Source organism: Aethalodelphis obliquidens, unplaced genomic scaffold (genome assembly GCF_003676395.1).
Source record: "Aethalodelphis obliquidens isolate GAN/ISIS:26980383/991018 unplaced genomic scaffold, ASM367639v1 scaffold53, whole genome shotgun sequence".
NCBI lineage: Eukaryota > Metazoa > Chordata > Mammalia > Artiodactyla > Delphinidae > Aethalodelphis > Aethalodelphis obliquidens.
In genome coordinates, this window is record NW_020837997.1 from 10,919,564 (window position 1) to 10,940,430 (window position 20,867).

Below are 20,867 nucleotides of genomic sequence, written 5' to 3' on the forward strand. Positions count from 1 at the left end.
CCTCCCTCGCTCACTCTGCTCCAGACACATGGGCCTCCTCGCTGTTCTTCCAACACTCCAGGCATGGTTCTGCCTCAGGGCCTTTGCACGTGCTGTGCCCGCTGCATGGTGTCTTTCCTCCAGATTCCTCCATAGCTCCCTCTCTCACTTCCTCCAGATCTTTGCTCAAATGTTATTCTCTCAAGGGAGGCTTCTTTGAGCCCCCATTTAAAATTCATTTACAGTAGCACCCAGCAATCCCCCTGACTCTGCTTTATTTTTTTTAAGATTCATTTATTTCTTTGTTTCGTTGGTTGGTTGTTCTGAGTCTTAATTGGGACACGTGGGTTCCTTTGTTGTGGCAGGTGGGCTCCTTAGTTGCAGCATGCAAACTCTTAGTTGTGGCATGCATGTAGGATCTAGTTCCTTGACCAGGGATCGAACCCAGGCCCCCTGCATTGGGACCGCGGAGTCTTATCCACTGCGCCACCAGGGAAGTCCTGCTCTATTGTTTCATAACACTTAGCACTTTTGGACAAATATAAGTCACTTATTCATTGCACACTTTGTTATTGGCCTTCTTTGCGAGGACACGAATTTTGTCTGACTTCACTGCTGGATCTTGGGACTGGCACACAGTAGGCGCTCAATAAATGAACAGGCATACCTTGTTGTATTGTGTGTCACTTTATTGCCCTCTGCAGATATTGCATTTTTTCCATATTGAAGGTCTGTGGCAACTCTGTGTCAAGCAAGTCTATCGGCGCCATTTTTCCAACAGCATTTGCTGCCTTCGTATCTCTGTGTCACATTTTGGTAATCCTTGCAAAATTTCAAACATTGTCATTGTGAATATATTTGCTACGATGATCTGTGATCAGTGTTCTTTGACATTACTATTGTAATTGTTTTGGGGCACCATGTAAGATGGTGAACTTAATTGATAAATGTGGTGTGTTCTGACCGCCCCACCCACTGGGTGTTCCCCCATCTCTCCCCATCTCCTTGGGCCTCCTTATCCCCTGAAACACAACCATACTGAAATTAGATCAGTTAGTAACCCTACAATGGCCTCTAGGTATTCCAGTGAAAGGAAGAATCACACGTTTCTTTAAATCAAAAGCTAGAAATGAGGGACTTCCCTGGTAGCGCAGTGGTTAAGAATCTGCCTGCCAATGCAGGGGACATGGGTTCGATCCCTGGTCCGGGAAGATCCCACATGCTGTAGAGCAGCTAAGCCCATGCGCCACAACTACTGAGCTCGCTTGCCACAACTACTGAAGCCCGCGTGCCTAGGGCCCGCGCACCGCAGTGAAGAGTAGCCCCCGCTCGCCGCAGCTAGAGAAAGCTCGCGGGCAGCAATGAAGACCCAAAATAAATTTTTTAAAAGAGCTAGAAATGATTAATCTTAGTGAGGAAGGCATGTCGAAAGCTGAGACAGGCCAACAGCTGGGCCTCTTGCTACAAATAATTAGCCAAGCCGTGAATGTAAAGGAAACGTTCCTGAAGGAAATTAAAAGTGCTACTCCAGTGAACACGTGAACGATAACAGAGTGAAAGAGCCTCCCTGCTGATAGGGTAGAAGTTTTCGTGGTCTGGATAGAAGATCAAACCAGCCAGAACATTCCGTTAAGTCAAAGCCTCATCCAGCGCAAGGCCCTAACTCTCTTCAGTCCTTTGAAGGCTGAGAGAGGTGAGGAAGCTGCAGAAGAAAAGTGTGAGGCCAGCCGAGCTGTGTTCATGAGGTTTAAGGAAAGAAGCCGTTTCCATGACATCAAAGTGCAAGGGGAAGCAGCAAGTGCTGGTGTAGAAGCTGCAGCAAGTTCTCCAGGAGATCTAGTTAAGACCATTCAGGAAGGTGGCTACACTAAGCAGATGTTCAGTGTGGATAAAACAGCCTTCTATTATTGGAAGAAGATGTCATCTAGGACTTCCATAGCTAGACAGGAGAAGTCAATGCCTGGCTTCCAAGCTTCAAAGGTCAGGCTGGCTCTCTTGTTAGGGGCTAATGCAGCTGGTGACTTTCAGTTGAAGCCAGTGCTCATTTACCATTCCCCAAATCCTAGGGCCCTTTAGAATTATGCCCAATCTACTCTACCTGTGCTCTGTAAATAGAACAACAAAGCCATGAAATGCAGCAGGACCCTGTGGTCCCTCCCCCCACCCCCACTCCCCGCCATGTCCTCAGCCTGCCTTTGTCTGTGGAAAAACTTTAGCCAAAGAATAAGCTTATTCAGAGAAGTGAGAAGATGCAGAAACAAAGGAAAACAGTCCAACAAGACTAACTAATAATAGTCATTAAGCATAGTTAAGGACTTTTAGTTCCTTCTCAAGGGCTGTAGATAATATTTTGAGCCCTATCCCGTGAGCTGTCTTGTAGAGACTGAAACTCCCACCAGGTGGAAGAAGTTAACTACATGATGACCAGACTGTGGCCATGACATAAGCTGCCACAGTTCCAAGAATTAGCCTCAAGGAAATGGGAAAAAACCGACCCTGGAACTAAAGATTAACTGTACTTAAAATAATCAAAATGATACTGATCAGACCACCGCATGATCAGTTTCAAGATGCCTGTCAGAGCTGCCTGTGCTGTTTCTGCATCTAGCCCCCTCCCTCCATCTATAAAAGCTCTTGCCCACTGATTGTCGGTGGGGGGCGAGTCAGCCTTTGGACAGTTGCCCCCACCCACCCCCGCACCGTGGTTGCCAGTATCCGAAATAAAGCACACTTTCCTTTCCACCGAACGTGCCTCTTTATTGGCTTTTGAGCTGCAAGCAGCCAGACCCCACTTTTGGTTACGCTACATCTCAGAGAAAAGGGTTCCTTTCAAAATATAACTGCTCATCGACAAGACACCTGGTCACCCAAGAGCTCTGACGCTGACGGACAATGAGATTCTTGTTGTTTTCATGCTTGCTAACTCAATATAGGGAAGAAACTTTGCACTCTATTACAAGTTAATCACTAAAGGGATGTTGCCTGTAAGCCTTAAATTATACATAATGGCCCATCTCTGGGAAGCCGGTCTCCCAGGAGCGTTCATTTAAAACACCTTAGTTCAGATCGCAGGAAACCTCCTGACCAGGTCCACCTGTGAGCGGCTGCAGGCAGGAAGAAATTAACACAACCCAGAACCAGAACTTTACCCCCGCCCCTTCTAGTATAAAAGAACCCGGAATTCTAACTCGGGGAAGGTGGTTCTTTGGGACACTAGTCCACCATCTTCTCCGTCTGCTGGCTTTCCGAGTAAGAGCGCTATTCCCTTCCCCAACACCTCATCTCTTCATTTATTTGCCTGTCGTACAGCACGCAGCACAAGCTTGGATTCGGTAAGGAAACAACATCTATGCTGCAGCCCATGGAGCAAGGGGTCATGAACACTTTCATGTCTTATTCTTTAAGAAATTCATTTTTGGGAATTCCCTGAAGTCCAGTGGTTAGGACTCCGCACTTTCATTGCCCGCGGGTTTGATCCCTGGTCAGGAAACTAAGATCCCACAAGACGGGCAGTGCAGACAAAACAAAAGGAAAAAAAAAAAAAAAGAAGAAGTACATTTCGAAAGGCTACAGCTGCCATGAACGGTGATTCCTCTGATGGATCTGGGCAAAATCAACTGAAAACCTTCTGGAAAGGACTGAGCATTCTAGATGCCATGAAGACCATTCGTGATTCATGGGAAGAGGTTAGAGTATCAACATCAACAGGAATTTGGGAGAAGTTGGTGCCAACCCTCATGGATGACTTTGAGGGGTTCAAAACTTCAGTGGAGGAAGTCACTGCAGATGCTGTGGAAACAGCAAGAGAACTAGAATTAGAAGTGGATTCTGAAGATGGGACAACTGCTGAAATCTCAGGATAAAACTTTCACAGGTGAGGAGTTGCTTCTTATGGATGAGCAAAGAGAGTGGTTTCTGGAGATGGAAGCTACCCCTGGTGAAGACGCTGTGACGATTGTTGCAATGACAACAAAGGATTTAGGATATGACAGAAACTTAGTTGATAAAGCAGCCGCAGGGTTTGAGGGGATTGACTTCAGTTTTGAAAGAAGTTCTGCTGCAGGTAAAATGCTATCAAATAGCACAGCACGCTACAGAGAAATGGTTCATAAAAGGAAGGGTCAGGGGCTTCCCTGGTGGCGCAGTGGTTGGGAGTCCGCCTGCCGACGCAGGGGACGCGGGTTCGTGCCCCGGTCCGGGAAGATCCCACATGCCGCGGAGCGGCTGGGCCCGTGAGCCATGGCCGCTGAGCCTGCGCGTCCGGAGCCTGCGCTCCGCAGCGGGAGAGGCCACAGCAGTGAGAGGCCCGCGTACCGCAAAAAAAAGGAAGAGTCAATTGATGCAGCAAAGTTCACTGTTGTCTTATTTTAAGAAATCGCGGCAGCCACCCCAGCCGTCAGCAGCCATCACCCTGATCAGTCAGCAGCCATAGAGGCCAGACCCTCCACCAGCAAAAAGATTACGACTCGCTGAAGGCGCAATGATTAGCATTTTTTAGCAAGAACGTAATTTGTTTTTTTTGTTGTTTTTTTTTTTGCGGTACGCGGGCCTCTCACTGTTGTGGCCTCTCCCGTTGCGTAGCACAGGCTCCGGACGCGCAGGCTCAGCGGCCATGGCTCACGGGCCCAGCCGCTCCGCAGCATGTGGAATCCTCCCGGACTGGGGCACGAACTCCTGTCCCCTACCTCCGCAAGCGGACTCTCAACCACTGCGCCACCAGGGAAGCCCAGGTATGTTCATTTTTAAAAGACATAATGCTGTGGTACACTTAGACTACAGTGTAGCGTAAACATAATTTATATGCACTGGGAAACCCCAAAATTCATGTCACTCACTTTATTCCGATATTCACTTTATTGCCATGGACTGGACCTGAACCCACTGTATCTCTGAGGTCTGCCTGAATCTGAATTATCGCATAAGTCTGTTTTTATCTTTAAAACAACCTCTTTTTTAAATTATTTATTTTTATTGGAGTATGGTTGCTTTACAGTGTGTTATTTTCTGGTGTACAGCAAAGTGATTCAGTTATATATACGTATGTATATATATATATATTTCACATTCTTTTCCATTATGGTTTATTACAGAATATTGAATCTAGTTCCCTGTGCTATACAGTAGGTCCTTGTTGGTTATCTATTTTATATCTGCTAATCCCAAACTCCTAATTTATCCCTCCCCCACTCCCTTTCCCCTTTGGTAATCATAAATTTGTTTTCTATGTCTGTGAGTCTGTTTCTGTTTTGTAAATAAGTTCATTTGTATCATTTTTTTAGATTCCACATATAAGCGGTATCATATGATATTTGTCTTTCTCTGTTTGACTTCACTCAGTATGACAATCTCTAGGTCCAACCATGTTGCTGCAAATGGCACTATTTCATTCTTTTTCATGGCTGAGTAATATTCCATTGTGTGCATACATTTATATATTTATTATTATATATTTATTATTATTTATTTATTTATATATGACATCTTTATCCATTCATCTGTTGATGGATACTCGGGTTGCTTCCATGTCTTGACAATTGTAAATAGTGCTGCTATAAACATTGGGGTGCATGTATCTTTTTGAATTTGAGTTTTCTCCGTATATATGCCCAGGAGTGGGATTGCAGGATCATATGGTAGTTCTGTTTTTAGTTTTTTAAATTAATTAATTAATTAATTTATTTATTTTTGGGTGCGTTGGGTCTTCATTGCTGTGTGTGGGTTTTCTCTAGTTGCGGCGAGCAGGGTCTACTCTTCATTGCGGTGTGAGGGCTTCTCATTGTGCTGGCTTCTCTTGTTGCACAGCACGGTCTCTAGGTGTGCAGGCTTCCTTAGTTGTGGCACATGGGCTCAGTAGTTGTGGCTCGGAGGCTCTAGAGCGCAGGCTCAGTAGTTGTGGTGCACAGGCTTAGTTGCTCCGCAGCATGTGGGATCTTCCTGGACCAGGGCTTGAACATGTGTGCCCTGCATTGGCAGGCGGATTCTTAACCACTGCGCCACCACGGAAGCCCTGTTTTTAGTTTTTTTAAGGAACCTCCATACACTCGTCTACAGTAGCTGCACCGATTTATACTCCCACCAACAGTGTAGGAGAGTTCCCTTTTCTCCACACCCTCTCCAGCATTTGTTATCTGTAGACTTTTTAATGATGGCCATTCTGAACAGTGTGGGGTGATACCTTGTAGTTTTGATTTGCATTTCTCTAATAATTAGTGACGTTGAGCATCTTTTCATGTGCCTATTGTCCATCTGTATGTGTTCTTTGGAAAAATGTTTATTTAGGTCTTCTGCCCATTTTTCACTTGGGCTCTTTGTTTTTTTGTTATTGAGTTGTATGAGCTGTTTGTATATTTTGGAAATTAAGCCCTTGTCAGTCGCATGGTTTGCAAATATTTTCTTGCAGTCCCTACGTAGGTCGTCTTTTCGTTTTGTTTTGGTTTCCTTTGCTGTGCAAAACAACCTCTTGATTCCATGTTCCCTTCTTGCCTGTGGGTGAATGGTTCCATTCATTCATTCTGCCATCCACTCATTCATTTACTGAACAGTGTGTATTGACACCTACTGTATGCCAGGGACGGTTTCAAATCAGGGGACATACTGTTGATTAAAGCAGACCCTGTTCCTACCCTCTTGGGGCTCACAGATCCGTGGGGGAGACATTAGACTAGGCGGTTACAACCGAGGTGGTCCGGGGTGTGATGGGGGATGGTAGGGGGAGGCGAGAGCGGCTGTGGGAGGCTTCCTGGAAGGCATCACTCCAGGGAGAAAGGGTAGTCCAGGTGGGGAGGGGGGAGACACAGCCCAAGGGGTGGGAGGAGCCAGTGTGATCCCACCCTCGTGCAAGACCTGTCCCCCCACCTCCCCGAGAACAGGATGCTTCCTTTATTCGTGGGGACCCAGAAGATACTGCGATGAGCATTTGGGGCCACCAGGGGGCGCCGTCGGACAACAGTTCCTGCCTCTCCTTCTCCACCACCACCCCACCCCCCACCCCGGGCTGGCGACGGCCTTCCTCCTAAGAGAGCCCAGAGGGGCAGGACCCCCAGAGAGTGCCAAGTTCCAGGCCATGCCAAAGGCCTCTCTCTCTGATTACAACCTCCGTAAATAACAACAACCGCAGCCGTATAAATATGCCCATTAACTGGGTGTTTAGAAATCCTTCAGTCGAATGCTGTTGGGAACCAGAGCCCAGAGAGGGCAGACAACTGCCTTAGGTCACACAGCAAGTCCTACCCCTGCCTGGCCTACACAGTGTCTCCTCCCAACCCCAAATGCCCCTGGGTGGGGATCTTTATTTTTAACCTGGTCAGTGGACACCGCCTTTTTATAGCCCTGGGAGGCGCCCAGGGTTTCCAATTTCCAAAGGAAGTTTTTAAAAAAATTGTTCCCTTCCCAAGAAAAGGAACTGCCTGACCTCTCAGAGGGGCCTGGCCCAATCTCTTATTTTCCCTGAGGCTCCCCGGGGTCCCTCAGACCCCTCACCAGGTGCTATGCCCATTCCCACCCCTTGCTGGGTCTTAGAGTCCCCTTCTGTCATTTGGGGCCATCATGCTCTCTGGCAGCCTCCTGAGGATTCCCAAACTTTGCTTACCTGTCTAACTGTCCTCAGCATCTTTGCTGGCCATCTGCCCTCTTGTTTACTTAATTTCTTTCCTATTCATTGAGTCCTTTATTTTTAAAATATTTATGTATGTATTTATTTTGGCTGCACTAGCTCTTAGTTGCGGCATGCAGGATCTAGTTCCCTGACCAGGGATCAAACCCGGGCCCCTTGCATTGGGAGCATGGAGTCTTACCCACTGGACCACCAGGGAAGGAAGTCCCTCCTTGAGTTCTTTAATATTTTTCTTTAAAGAGGTTTAAAAAACAGCTCTTCCCCACCCCCCGCCCTGGAATTAGATACTGGTGAGGGTTGCAAAACCTTGAGATTATACTGAAGCCACTATGTACGCTTTAAAATGATCAATTTTATCTCAGAAAAAGATTGTAAAAAATACGAACTCGTCTTTATTTTTAAACTTGGGTCATTTTCAGGATTAACATCTGTGAACTCACATGTTGGGAGCAGGGGGCCTAGAGACGCTTTGTTCCTCAAGACACATTCAAATAAATACATAACTACTTAAATTTTTTTAAAGTTCATCTGTGTATGGGACTTCCCTGGTGGTCCAGTGGGTAAGACTGCACTCCCAATGCAGGGGGCCCTGGTTGGGGAACTAGATCCTGCATGCCACAACTAAGACCCAGTACAGCCAAAATAAATAAATAATAAATAAATAAATATGTTTTAAAAGGCTCATCTGTGTATCATATGTATAAATGAGTGTGCAGGCAGTAGGTGCCTATAACTATGACAGCTACACTGAACACTTACTGTGTGCCAGGATGTTTTCAGGGGTGAACTCATTGAATTCTTCATACAGTGCTGGTAGGAAGCTGCTACCATCAACACCATTTTACAGAGAGGAAACTGAGGCTCAGAGAGGGGAAGTGACATTCCCAAGGTCATGTGGCCTGTGTCCTAAAGCACCACGCCACACTGTCCAATGAGCATGTTCATTCTGAGTGAGGAAACTGGACTAAATCGGAGGATTGATTGCAAGGTGGTGACCCCGGGGCAGAATCTGGAGCCCCACCTCATCTCCACCAGCACATGTGTTTCATTCAATTCTATTAAACTTTTTAAAGAACCAGCTTTTGGTTTCATTGGTTTTTCTCTATTGCTTGCCCATTTCTATTTTATTGATTTCCACTCTTTATTCTTTGGGCTTAATTTGTGCTGATTTTTCTAGCTTCCTAAGGTGAAACTTTAGATCAGGCATTGGCATGCTTTTGCTGTAAAGGGCTAAACAGTAAATATTTTAGGCTTTGGGGGCCAGATGGTCTCTGTTGCAATGCAATTCTGCCATTGCAGCATGAAAGCAGCCACAGGGAAGGTGTAAGCACAGGAGTGTGGCTGGACTTGGCCCATGGGCCATAGTTTGCGGATTTCGTTTTTCTTGTCTTCTAGTGCAAGCATTTAAAGCTTTGTCCTCTAAGCACTGCTTTAGCTGCACGGCACACATTTTTCATATGTTGGGTTGTATGCTCCATCCAAAGTACTTTCTAGTTTTGTTTGTGACTTCTTCGACTGAAGCTGGGTCACAGCTGCCTACCTGCCAGCTCACTCACCTGTGTTACCTGCCTGCCCTGAGTGGTGGCTGAGTTTAAGGCTCTTAGAAGTCAATGTTAAGCTACTTCAGCAACTCAAAGGCCTACCTTCCCTGGGACTGAAAGCCTTCTATTAGTCAACACATACTGATTGAGCTCCTACTATGTGCCAGGCATTTTCCTAAGTACCAGCTATACAGTGGTGAATGAGGCAGCTACAGTAGGGTTCCCACTGGGCCCTAGAGTCACCCCGAGTCAGGAACTCTGCTCCATTTCTCCACAGCCCGTTAAACAGCCCCACCATCCATCTACTTACTGGCTGTGGCCAAAAAACCTAGGAGTCATCTTAGACTTCTCGCCTTCCCCAAACCAATTCATCAAGTCTTGCCAGCCTTTCTCCAAAATGGATCTGAAATCTGTTCACTTCTGTCCATCCCACGACCTCTCTCTAATCCGTTCCTCCAGCGGTAGCCAGTGATCTCAAGGCTTAAACCAGGCCATGTCTCTCCTTGGTGTGAAACTCTGCCATTGCTGCCCATAGCCCTGAGGGTAAAACTCAAATTGCTCTTTAGGGCCTAAAGGCCCTGCACCATCTGCCTGTGTCCACCAGCTCCTCCTGCACTCCCCTCACTCACTCTGATCCAGCCACACAGGGTTCCTTGCTCTTCTTGGAACAAGTCACGTGAGTTCATTTATTCATTCAACAAATGCTTAATGAACTACTGTGAATCAGGCCCTCCTCTAGGTGCTGGGGACACAGTATGGAATGAGCTTGAGTAGTTGACATTCTAAGGAAGGGACATGATGAAAAAACAAGGAAGGAAACAAAGAAAAAGATGATGAGGACTTCCTCGGCAGTCCAGTGGTTAAGACTTCACGCTTCCAATACAGGGCGTGCAGGTTCGATCCCTGGTCGGGGAACTAAGATCCTGCGTGCTGCGTGGCGTGGTCAAGAAATAAATAAAATAAAATAGAATTTTTTTTTTTTAAAAGAAGATGATGACAGGTGTTAAGATTTTAAGGATTAAGAAGGAAGTACCCAGGAGGATGTGGTGGAGGCTGTCTGGGGCTGCGTTTTTAATGATGATCTGGGAGGGCTTCACGGAGGAGGTGACATCCGATGGAGACCTTTCATTGATGGGCTTTTAATAGAAGACATCAGGATTCAGGTCAGGGGGAGAGGGTTGCACTGGGGGATTTCAAATGTCCCGTCCGGTGTTGAGGGTCACTGTCTCTTTTGCAACCTACTAGAAACACAGGTGCTGGGGTCAGGGGAGGGAGCACTTCTCCCCCGCCTTGCAGGAGGGGTGGTGCTGCCTGCGTCTGGTCTGGGTCTTGCCTAACACATGTTGTGGCAACCACTGGGTGGAATCACCCTTTGTCCAGTCCTAACTGAATTTCCTGAAGGAATCCACACCCTCACCCTTTCTCCAGGGACACAGAGTTAGTGCCCTGCAGTGCCAGCCAAGTGCCACCTTCCCAGGAGCTGGTCATCTCAGCTTTTGGGCCTGTGATGTGAGCCCCTGAGCAGTGCTATCTTTAACCTCAGGCCGGGACGCTCTGCTCACTGTAAACACTGCTCAGATAACAGTCCTGGAATCCCACGGGGGCGACAGGCTCTGTGCATGGCAAAGCCATCGGGGCTGCTCCCAAGTGGTTAGGGGGGGACTGAAAGCCCCAGAGGCAAGAGGCATTCATTCATTCACTCACCACATGGGTCACTCAGTGGGGACCAACACAGACCCTCCCAGGGCTCCAGAAGGTCTGAGAAAGGCAAAAACCAAGTAGACAAGCCAATGAGTAGAAAGAACTTCAGGCCCTGATTTCAGTTCTGCAGAGGCAGGAAGTGGGGTAGGGAGTGACAGTGAGTAGGGGCAGTGGCTCCCACTTGTGGGGTGGGCTGCACACTTTGACACCCTCAATCTTGGGTCTCAGCCTTGACCCCGGTGAGCTCGGGCAAACGCCACTCCCTCTGAGCCCTGGTCTGCTCACCTATCAGCAAGGTGGGTCACCATCCTGGCTGTGTGGCCTTGGGCAGGCAACTGGCCTCTCTGAGCTTGTCTTGTCACTGGTAATGTGCAGGTAATCACTGACCCAGGCTGAGTCAGCCAGCACGACCCATTCCTGGGCTACTACGATTGGTCCAATTCCAGTGACCATCAGGACTGTGGCTGGCGTATGCCATTCTGCCGGCTGCCACGGCGGGACCCAGGAGGAAGCAGATCATTCCTAAACTCTGAGCTGCTGCATCAGTCCTCACTGGAAACCTGCCTGAGCTTTAAGATGGCTTTCTCTGGAGAGTCTCAGGCAAAAGTCACAATTCTCAGGCGTGAGCCTTCAAAGAAAGCACGTGGCCCAGATCGGTTTCCCTCTTTGGCGACTCCCGACAAATACAATCTCTTAATAGCCTCAGTTTCCCCCATTTGCAAGATAGGAATAATGGTACTTATTTCCCAGGGCTGCTGTTGGCAGCCCACCCAAGCACACAGAATGGTGCCTGCCATCCAGTCAGGGCTCAATAAATGCTGCTGGTCTACATGTTTCCTGAGAGCATCTGCTGACTCAAAATCCACTCTTTCAGGGCAACAACCATATATTCACACCATAGCTGAGTGGGTGTTAGCTGGTAAGTGTGGTTGGGGCCCAGTGAAACCAGGAGTCGGAGAGACCACAGCATGGTCTCCCCACTGTCCCAGGAGCTAAGGACGCAGGGGAGATGACTGCCCTCAGGTATAGCTGGCTCAATCCTCCCCCCGCCTCCAAGGGGGCTCGAACCCTGCCTGGCACACAGTGGGCCCTCAGGAAACACTCAATGACCCACCACCAGGGCACTGCTGTTGGGGAGGGTTGACACTGTGAATGTGGGAGAAAAACAATTTAACCAGCGAGACGGCAGGACAAAGGGAGGGGTAGGGGCACATCAACTTCATGCACAGACCTCCTGGGCCAGAGGGTCCATGGGCTCCATTGGGGGTCTCTGCGAAGCAGGGCTGAGCTAGGGGCCTTCCTGTTTCCTGAGCCCTTCCTCGCCTTTCCTGAAGGTCAAGCCCTCTTTTCTGTGGCAACCCTCCTGAAAAGCAGGGCTTTTGACTAAGTCAGTGGGTTTTTTTTTTTTCCCTGCAGTAATACATCTTCCTAATGCACTCTGACAAAGCCCCAGGACACAAACCGAAACTCGGGTGGGAGCCATTAGCCTTTACGTGGACCTTCTACACCTGGTGGCACCCTCTCCCTGCCTTCTCCCCCATCTAGCCCGTGCGGGACTGCCAGGCGGCCCTCTCCCTGTGTCATCCTTTTAACAACATCAGTAAGAGACTCGCAATGGACACTGCCTCGTTTCTTTATTCCGGCCTTTGGGAGGGACAGTGACAGCATTTCCCACCTTGACGGAAGGCGAAACCTGGTCTTTCCTTGTAAAGAAAGAATGTCCTAACTAACACTGCAAATCCAAACGAGACCTAGGTCCCTCGGTGGGGCGGGACATCCAGGGACCCGATGTGGCTTCTGGAGGCTTCCGTGTAGCTGCCTCTCGACAAGGCTGCGGGAGAGGCGCGGGGTGGGAACGACCTCTCTCCTGAGTCGGCGGGCAGCTGCTCCCGTCCTCTTCTGCTCTCCCAACATGCCAAGATCACTCTCCTGCTGGCAGCCGAGGCGGACGGAGGATGCCCCCGAGGGAATCTCGCTGGGGCGGGTTCTCTGGCAGGGGCGCTGGATGCCCCGAAGGATGGCAGACCAAGACTTTGTACCACCTTAGTTGGCAACCCACTCCCAGCATCCAGCGTCTCATCTAGCTGACTTAGTGGCTTAACGGTGTACTTGGCATTGTCTCAGGGTCACCTGGATCCAGTTCCCCAAGCAGCTAAAAAATGGCTACAGCCACTTGGGTTGCTCGCCACACACCTGTGCCCTCCGGTGTGATTTGTGAGGCAGAAGTGACCTGCAGTTTTAACTTGGAAATTGTGAAAACCAAAGCCCAAACCAACCACGCTAACTCTTGCTGGGGGGGAAGCGGCCGGCAAGCCCTGCTCCTTCAGTGTTTGGCCGGCTCCTCGTTTGGAAAATTACTTCTCCTTCTAGGGTGAACGGGAAGTCGGGCGGCCCAAGTAAAAGGCAAACGAGTGAAGTGTTCAGAAAGGTACCGTCACCCTCGTTTTGGGGACTGATAGGCCGGGATGGCCCCTCCCTCCGTCAACTCTTCACACAACGAAGCTCACTCCTGCCGGCCGTGGCCATCTCGGGCACGACAAAACCCTCGCTGCGTCAAGTGAACTTAGCCCGACAAACCAAAATCTTACAAAAAAAAAAAAAAAAGTATATGGCAGCAAAACCTCAGGACTCCTGAGCCACACCTGTAACCTGCCCGCTTAGTAAATAAACGGAACACCAAACCACGAAAGCTACGCAAAGGGCAGGCCGCCCCCCGCAGAGAGCCCGGCCCACAGCAGGGCGGAGGGAGCTGGTGCAAACGTGCTGTAGGGGGCGAGTCTCCCACTCCCCCTCCGCCCGGGGACCCCCAGTCCTAACACTGCACTGGGCGGCTGGGTCTATCCGGCCACGTAAGGGGCAGAGGCCTGACCCGACTCTCCGTTTCTTCTTGCGTTTCTAGCAGGGGAGGATGGCGATGGCTTCAATCCCTCTGCCTCCGGGTCAGGAGACCCTCAGACCCTCAGAAACCCAGGCAGACAGGACTAAGGTGCGGGAGGTTGAGCGTCTTCTCCCTGTTGAGGATGGGCGCGCGCGCGGGCTCCTCGAGAAAGTCCTTTCTCCTAGCGCGTGATCCTGAAGGCTTCTAGCACCGACAGCTCGCTGACTCCTTTCCCCTCTCCCTGCGGAGGGGAGGGGGCCGTGGAGGCAGGAAAGCCCTTCCCACATTCCAGCCACCGGAAGTGCTCCCCGGCGGGGCGGGGACAGATGCAGGTCCCGCCCCTCCCAGGTTCTCCTCTGGGCCCTGTTAGTGCAGCTCGATGAAAGCCTCCAGCTCCTCGGGGATGAAGCCCTTGTAGGGGATCTTGTTCTTGTCCAGGGCGCGGGCCGCAAGGCACTGCAGGGTCACGTAGTTGAAAGGCTGAATGGTGCTCTTGGCTAGCAGCTTCTCGTCCAGCAGCTCGTAGGCTGTCTTCTTGAAGGCGTTGGTGGCGTCCATGTGGGCCCCCGCCTCGATCAGGGCGTTCATGATCCCCGGGCAGTTGTTCTGCGCCGCGATGTGCAGCGGGGTGTTGTTGTCAAAGTCCCGGCTGTCTGGGTCGGCCCCGCAGTCGAGCAGCACCTTGACCACCTGGAGGGAGGGGAACCTGCCCACCGGGTAGCGGCCCACGTTCGTGGTCTCCGCGTCCACGGCCATGTGCAGAGGGGTGAAGCCGTTCTTGCCGCGGGGGGCGCACTTGAGCAGCCGGTAGACCTTCTGGTGCTTCAGGTGCTCCTGGTCAGGCGTGCACTCCACTTTCTCCAGCAGGTAGAGCAGGTGGAGGATGATGGCCAGGGCCTTGGTGAACTGGGCCGAGTCCCCGGGCTCCTTGGGCAGCTGCAGAGCCCGCTCCACTTCCCGGACTCCTTTGCACAGCACCCCCATGAGGTCTGCAAAGCCGACTGGCGTGCCCAAGCTGCCCTTGGCCGAGCGGTCCTGGAGCACGTAGGAGAAAAGTTCGGCAAAGGAGAGGAAGCTGCTGGCGGTCATGGGGCTCAGAGGCTCGAGGTTGTTCTGCTGCATGTCTAGGGCGTACTTCCACAAGCGGATGCAGCGCTCGAAGTTGCCTGAGTCGGCGTACACCGCACCCCGGTACCGAATATAGTAGGAAGTGTCTGGGTGGGAGGGACCCAGGATGCGCTCTCGGATCAACAAGGCCTGCATGCGCATCTCATCCGGGTCGGTGATAAGCGCCTCCAATTCCTCGGCGGTGTTCACCTCCCTGGAATAGTCATAGGCGAGGACCAGCTGCGAGGGCTCGGGTTTGGGCAGATACGCGCCCCCCTGGTGACGAAGCTCCATGGCCCGTCTCCAGTGTTTCAGGGCCCCGAGCAGATCTCGCTTCTTATCCACGTAGGTGGCTCCCAGCAACTCCAAGGCTTCCACGGCGGCTTCCCGGCTGGTGGGGCAGCAGCTCTCGAACGATTCCTCACTCAGGGATTCCTCTGGGGAGGAGCTGCCGCAGCGGGCGCCCTGGGGCTGCGCGCACGCCACGCCGGCGGAGGGGCCTTCTCGGGCCAGCCCTGGCCTCGCTTCCTCCCCAGCGGGCTGCTCCTGGATGAGGTACTCCACGATGTTGGTGTGGCCCGTCACGCTGGCCGCCAGCAGCGGGGTCATGCCGTAGCCGTCCCGTTCCATGCGGGCGTTGCACCCGAGCAGCAGCTGCAGGATCTCCAGGCTGCCGGACTCGGCGCAGTCGTGCAGGGCCGTGTTGCCTTTGGCGCTGCGCCGGTTTACCTGGGCGCCCTGCTCTAGCAGGTAGCGGGCGATCTCGCGGTGACCCTTGTAACAGGAGATCATGAGGCACGTGTGACCGTGCCGGTTGGCCACCTCCAGGTCGGCCTGGTGCTCGCCCACCAAGTAGCGCACCACCTCCAGGTGCCCGTCGAAGCAGGCGGCGCGCAGCGGCGTCGAGTTGGTGCGCGTGGTGCGGTTCACCGAGGCCCCACGGCGCAGCAGGCTCCGCACCACGTCCAGGTGGCCGGCGGCCGAGGCGGCCCACAGCGGCGGAGCACCCTCGATGGTCTCGCCATCGAAGTGCACCGAGCCGCCCGCCTCCACGCTCGCGCCGCACCGGTCCACCAGGTACTCGACCACGTCCAAGTGGCCGTAACGGGCGGCGATGAGCAGCGGCGTCCCCCCGCTGGCCACCTCGCCCGTCAGCTCTTCCAGCTCCTCCCGGCTCCGGCCGCTGAGCAGCTTCTGAAGCAGCTGCAGCTTGCCGTCGCGGGCGGCGTTGTACACGGCGGTGTGGAGGTCCATGGTCCGGGCCTCCGCCAGGCCATGGGCCAGCCGCCGGGGTACTGGGGGACGGGGCGGGGGACAGCGGACTAGCGCCCGGAGGAACACAGGGCAACCTTCACCGTCTCCCCCGCCGCCATCTTAGGGGCTTCTGGGGCGGAACAAAATGGCTGCCGCGACCTGGTTCCATTGGAGGCTGGAAGGGTGCAGGGAAATGTAGTTCTCTAAGCCGGCACACCCCATGAAACAGAAAAGGAACGGTAAGGTATTAAAACTACAACTCCCAGAAGGCCGAGGGCCAGCGGCGGCGAAGTTGTATCACGATGCATGGCGGGAACGGCAGTTCCAATCACAGCCAATTGTGGCGGAAACTCCTCCCTCGAGGACTACCACTCCCGTCATGCAATGCTATCGCGATGGCTTGTGGGACCTGGGAAAGTTTGGCTACGTACCTCCTGTGGCTGTCACTGTACCGGAACCGACGGAAACGCAGACGCAGGCCAAAGGAGTACGTTCCGCAAAAGGCAGGGAGAGCGACTCGGAGCCAACCAGGAGCGAGAGCAAAGGCGAAGCCAGGCGAGTGGTCCGATTTGGGTTTCGCGAGGCCGAGCCGCTCACCGGCAGGAGGCGCTCGGGAGAGGCAGGAAAGTGGGGCGGGGTGGGGACGTTAGGAGAGCAGGGAGTACAGGTGGCCCTAAGGTTCAGTGTCCGGCGCTCGTTCACTTCTCATTCATTCGTTCATTCATTCACACACTCATATGTTTATTTGCTCACTCATTAATACCCTATTAAAAATTTAGTTTTCCTTCCTTCAACCCTCAACATCCTCAATACAAAATCTAAATTAATTTGCCTCAGCCCTTGGTCATTTGGCTGGGGAACTTCTCCAATATCATTGTGAGTAAACCTCTGGGGTTGGGGGCTTTGAGAATCTCAGTTACTTGCTCAAGGGCACAGGGCAAGTAATGGCCTGGTCGGGATTTGAACCCAGGCAGAAGTGGCTACGTAATTTGCAGGGCCCAGTGCAATAGGAAAATGTAGAGCTCCTTGTCCAAAAGTGATGAAGAACTTCCCAACAAGGACAGCAGGGCATTAAACCAAGCGTGGGGCCCTTCTGAGCATGGGGTCCTGGGTGACTGCACACGTCGACACCCCCGTGAAGCCTGAACCCCACCTCCAAAGTCAGACCCTTACCCCCAACACTGTCTTGCCTCTAATTTGCTGCTGCCTGCTCCAGGGTTATTGAGGATTACTGGAAAGATGAAGGAGGTTGCTGTGTCCAGGAATGTTCGAGAAATGCATGGTGTTCTCTACCTCCCGACTTTTGTGTGTGCTGTTCCCTCTGCTTGGAATGCTGTTCCGTACCTTCTTCCCTTGGCTACATCTTGGGCCTTCTTCAGGCCTCAGCTGAGACTTCAGGTCTTCTTGGATGATTCCTTGACCTGGAGCTTACTGGGTGCCCTCCCTGGCACCACTGACGTTCTGCTTCGTGAATCTTAGAGAAATACTCTGTTCTAGTCAGTTCAGGGTGTTGTAACAAATACCACAGGCTGGGTGGCTATATTAGTCGGGATTCTCCGGAGAAACAGAATCCAGTAGGAGATAGGTAGACAGATAGATATGTTACTGAACTCAGGTTCAGCTGCTCGCCGTTCAAAAGCTAATACTCTAGTGGCAAATGTCAGTAGAAAGGAAAGATGCTTTATTCCAAAAAGCCAGCAATTTGGGGAGAAGGTGGGCTCATGTCTGGAGACCAATTCCAGAGATTCTGCTCAGCCATGACCATTTTTAGAGGGAAAAAGGGGGAAATCTCAGTTAATCATTACGGTAGGATGTCAGCTTCTTTGTCCATTTTCCATTGTGTGCAGACTGCTGACTTCTCCTGATCTTATTTTGGATGGTGTCTTGCACGCGTGGTCCACCTGCCAATTTGCTATGGGACAGCTGAGGTTAGAGAGTCAGTCATTCATTTTTTGTTGCTTTTTAAGATAGATTTTATTCATTTTTAAAATTTTGTTTATTTTTGGCTGCGTTGGGTCTTTGTTGCTGCACATGGGCTTTCTCTAGTTGCAGCGAGCGGGGGGCTACTCTTCGTTGCGGTGTGTGGGCTTCTCATTGCGGTGGCTTCTCTTGTTGTGGATCATGGGCTGTAGGCGTGCGGGCTTCAGCAGTTGTGGCATGTGGGCTCAGTAGTTGTGGCTCGTGGACTCTAGAGCGCAGGCTCAGTAGTTGTGGTGCACGGGCCTAGTTGCTCCGCGGCACGTGGGATCTTCCTGGACCAGGGCTGAAACCCGTGTCCCCAGCATTGGCAGGCGGATTCTTAACCACTGCGCCACTAGGGAAGCCCTAGTCAGTCATTCTTTAATCCTTCATTCTTACTTCTTCTAGGAAAGGAATCAACAGGTCAGGCAAGGCGTTGTGTATACTTAATAAAGCAAAAATCAGGAGTTAGAGTAAATGTTACCTAGTGATCAAGGTTTAAAGGGAACAGAAATAGACAAACAGGAAAGGGGCCAAAGAGCTGCTTACAAATTCCCACTTGTCAGACATCATTCCATTTCTGTGGGATTAAGGGCAAAGGTCCATCTTCCGTAACTTCTTCATGCTGACATAGGACGCTGTGTTTTCAGAGTGAAAGATGTCGACATGGGTCTGCAGCATCTCTTTGCTGACAATTTTAGTCTCCTGCTTACATATAGGGGCAGAGCAAGCTACAATTATTCTAATGCCCACACAGATATAGATTATTATGAGCAATAATGTTAATCCCATTCTTTCATCGGATATTGAGTCTGTGACTCTAGTGTCCTAATCGTTAACTGCTTGAGCCCGCTCTTTTGTGACTCAGGGAGGCCTGGGAGACTTCAGCTTTTCCACAGACAAGAGGCAGGGGACATAAAGGGGCCTTTGTATTTGGGGAGGGCCCTGCAGGGTTCTGCTCAGTTCCATATCTATCTATCTATATGTATATATATGTGTGTGTGTATATATATATATATATATATATATGGAATTAATTCATGTGATTATGGCGTCTGAGAAGTTCTATGATCTGCCGTCTGTAATCTGGAGAACAAGCAAACCTGGTGGTGTAATTCAGTCCAAGTCTGAAGGCCTGAGAACCAGGGGCTCTGATGTCTGAGGGCAGGAAATATGGATGTCCCAGCTCAAGAAAAAAGAGAATTCACCCTTCCTCCACCTTCTTGTTTTATTCAGGCCTTCAGTGGATTGGATGACGCCCACATTGGTGGGGCTGATCTTCTTTTTCTTAGTCTACTGAATCACATGCTAACCTCTTCCAGAAACACCCTCATAGACACACCCAGAAATAATGTTTTACCTGCTACCTGGGCATCTCTTAGCCCAGTCAAGTTGACACATAAAATTAACCATCACAGCGGCTTAAACAAACAAACGTTTATTTCTTACAGTTCTGGAGGCTGGAAGTTCAAGATCAGGGTGGCAGCATGATCAGGTTCTGATGAGGACTCTCTTCCTGCTTTGTAGACAGCTGTCTTCTCAACTGTGTCCTCACGTGGAGGAGAGAGAAGGAAAGAGAGAGAGAGAGCTGTGCTCCCTTCATCCCTTTATAAGGGCATCAATCGCATCCTGAGGGCAGCACCGTCACAACCTCATCTAAACCTGATCATCTCACAAAGGCCCCAACTCCAAATACCATCCCGTTGAGGTTTAGTGCTTCAACATATCGGGGTTTTTTTGGTGGGGAGGTGAAACATTCCATCCGTAACATACTTTAAAATGACTTCCTGAGATTCAGGGCTTGTTGATGGAATTCCTGAATTGTTGAACGTAAAAGAGGGAGAACTGAGGGAGCTCCAAGGAGCAGGGCGGGGAGGACAGACCCTCTCCCACAGGCTTGGTGGGGCAAGTTTCTTTTGGAAGCAGGGGGGCATGCCTGAATGTGGGGACCAGAGGCAAAGGCAACTGGGAATGCCCCTTGATTCACACATGGTGCTTTGAGGATTTGAACCCAGGCTGTCTGTGCCCATAGCCACAGCACTGTGGGTCCTGATGAACTTATATCCTTTACGTCATTGAGTGCACTTAGTTTTGACTGTTTCTGATTGCATAAATGTTATGTATTCTCATCAAGAAATGCAGACAAGCAAAGGAGAAAGAAAAATCGTGAAAACCCTTCCTAGCGTCCTGCAGCCAGAGACAAAACCGTCACTGATCTACAAGCACTTCTTTCGTTTTGCATCTTTCTGGTCACAAATCTGAATTTCTTCCACTCTTACCTGCCACGGACTGTTGAAAAGAACACCTTCAATTAATAACAGCTCTTTCAGGGGCAAAAACAAAAAACAAATGAACAAACAAAAACCCACACCATGCTAAACATACACATGGCTTTTAGTTAAATATGGTTCAGTTTTTTTTTGGTTCCTGAAACACAAAAGCATGGAAAAGTGATCATTTTGGGGATCAAGGAAATACAGGTATTATGCTACCTGCCTTTTGACAGTATAGCTTGAATATTTCCCATGGTACTCCCATGGTACTCAACAGGTACCATGTTTTAGACAGACAGTCTCCTGTTAGTAGACATTTATTGCGTGCCCACTAGGTGCCAGGTACTGCTCTGGATACTAAAGCTACGATCATGAACAAGAAAGACAAAATTCCCAACCGTGGCAGAGCTGACATTCTAATCACATTTTTTTCCCTGATAGTATTTTTCATGGCTGTATAGTATTCCATGGTGTGGACTTGTGCCATGATTTATGTAGATAGACCCCATCTATTAAAACCTCCACTCTAGTGCACATGCTGGTAGCAAAATTTTTGTGTTTTC

At 50.6% G+C, this 20,867-nt stretch overlaps 1 protein-coding gene across 1 annotated transcript; it reads right to left on the reverse strand.

Moving 5' to 3' along the window:
* Positions 1 to 12,450: 12,450 nt before the first annotated feature.
* On the reverse strand, positions 12,451 to 16,192 carry FEM1A (fem-1 homolog A). The gene has a single exon (XM_027085405.1). The coding sequence runs from the start codon at positions 16,070 to 16,072 to the stop codon at positions 14,078 to 14,080; it is 1,995 nt and encodes a 664-aa protein (XP_026941206.1). The 5' UTR covers positions 16,073 to 16,192; the 3' UTR covers positions 12,451 to 14,077.
* Between the last annotated feature and the right edge of the window lie 4,675 nt (positions 16,193 to 20,867).

Bases quoted from the DNA above. Each gene is read 5' to 3' on its own strand.
- FEM1A (XM_027085405.1), bottom strand. From the start codon at position 16,072: ATGGACCTCCACACCGCCGTGTACAACGCCGCCCGCGACGGCAAGCTG.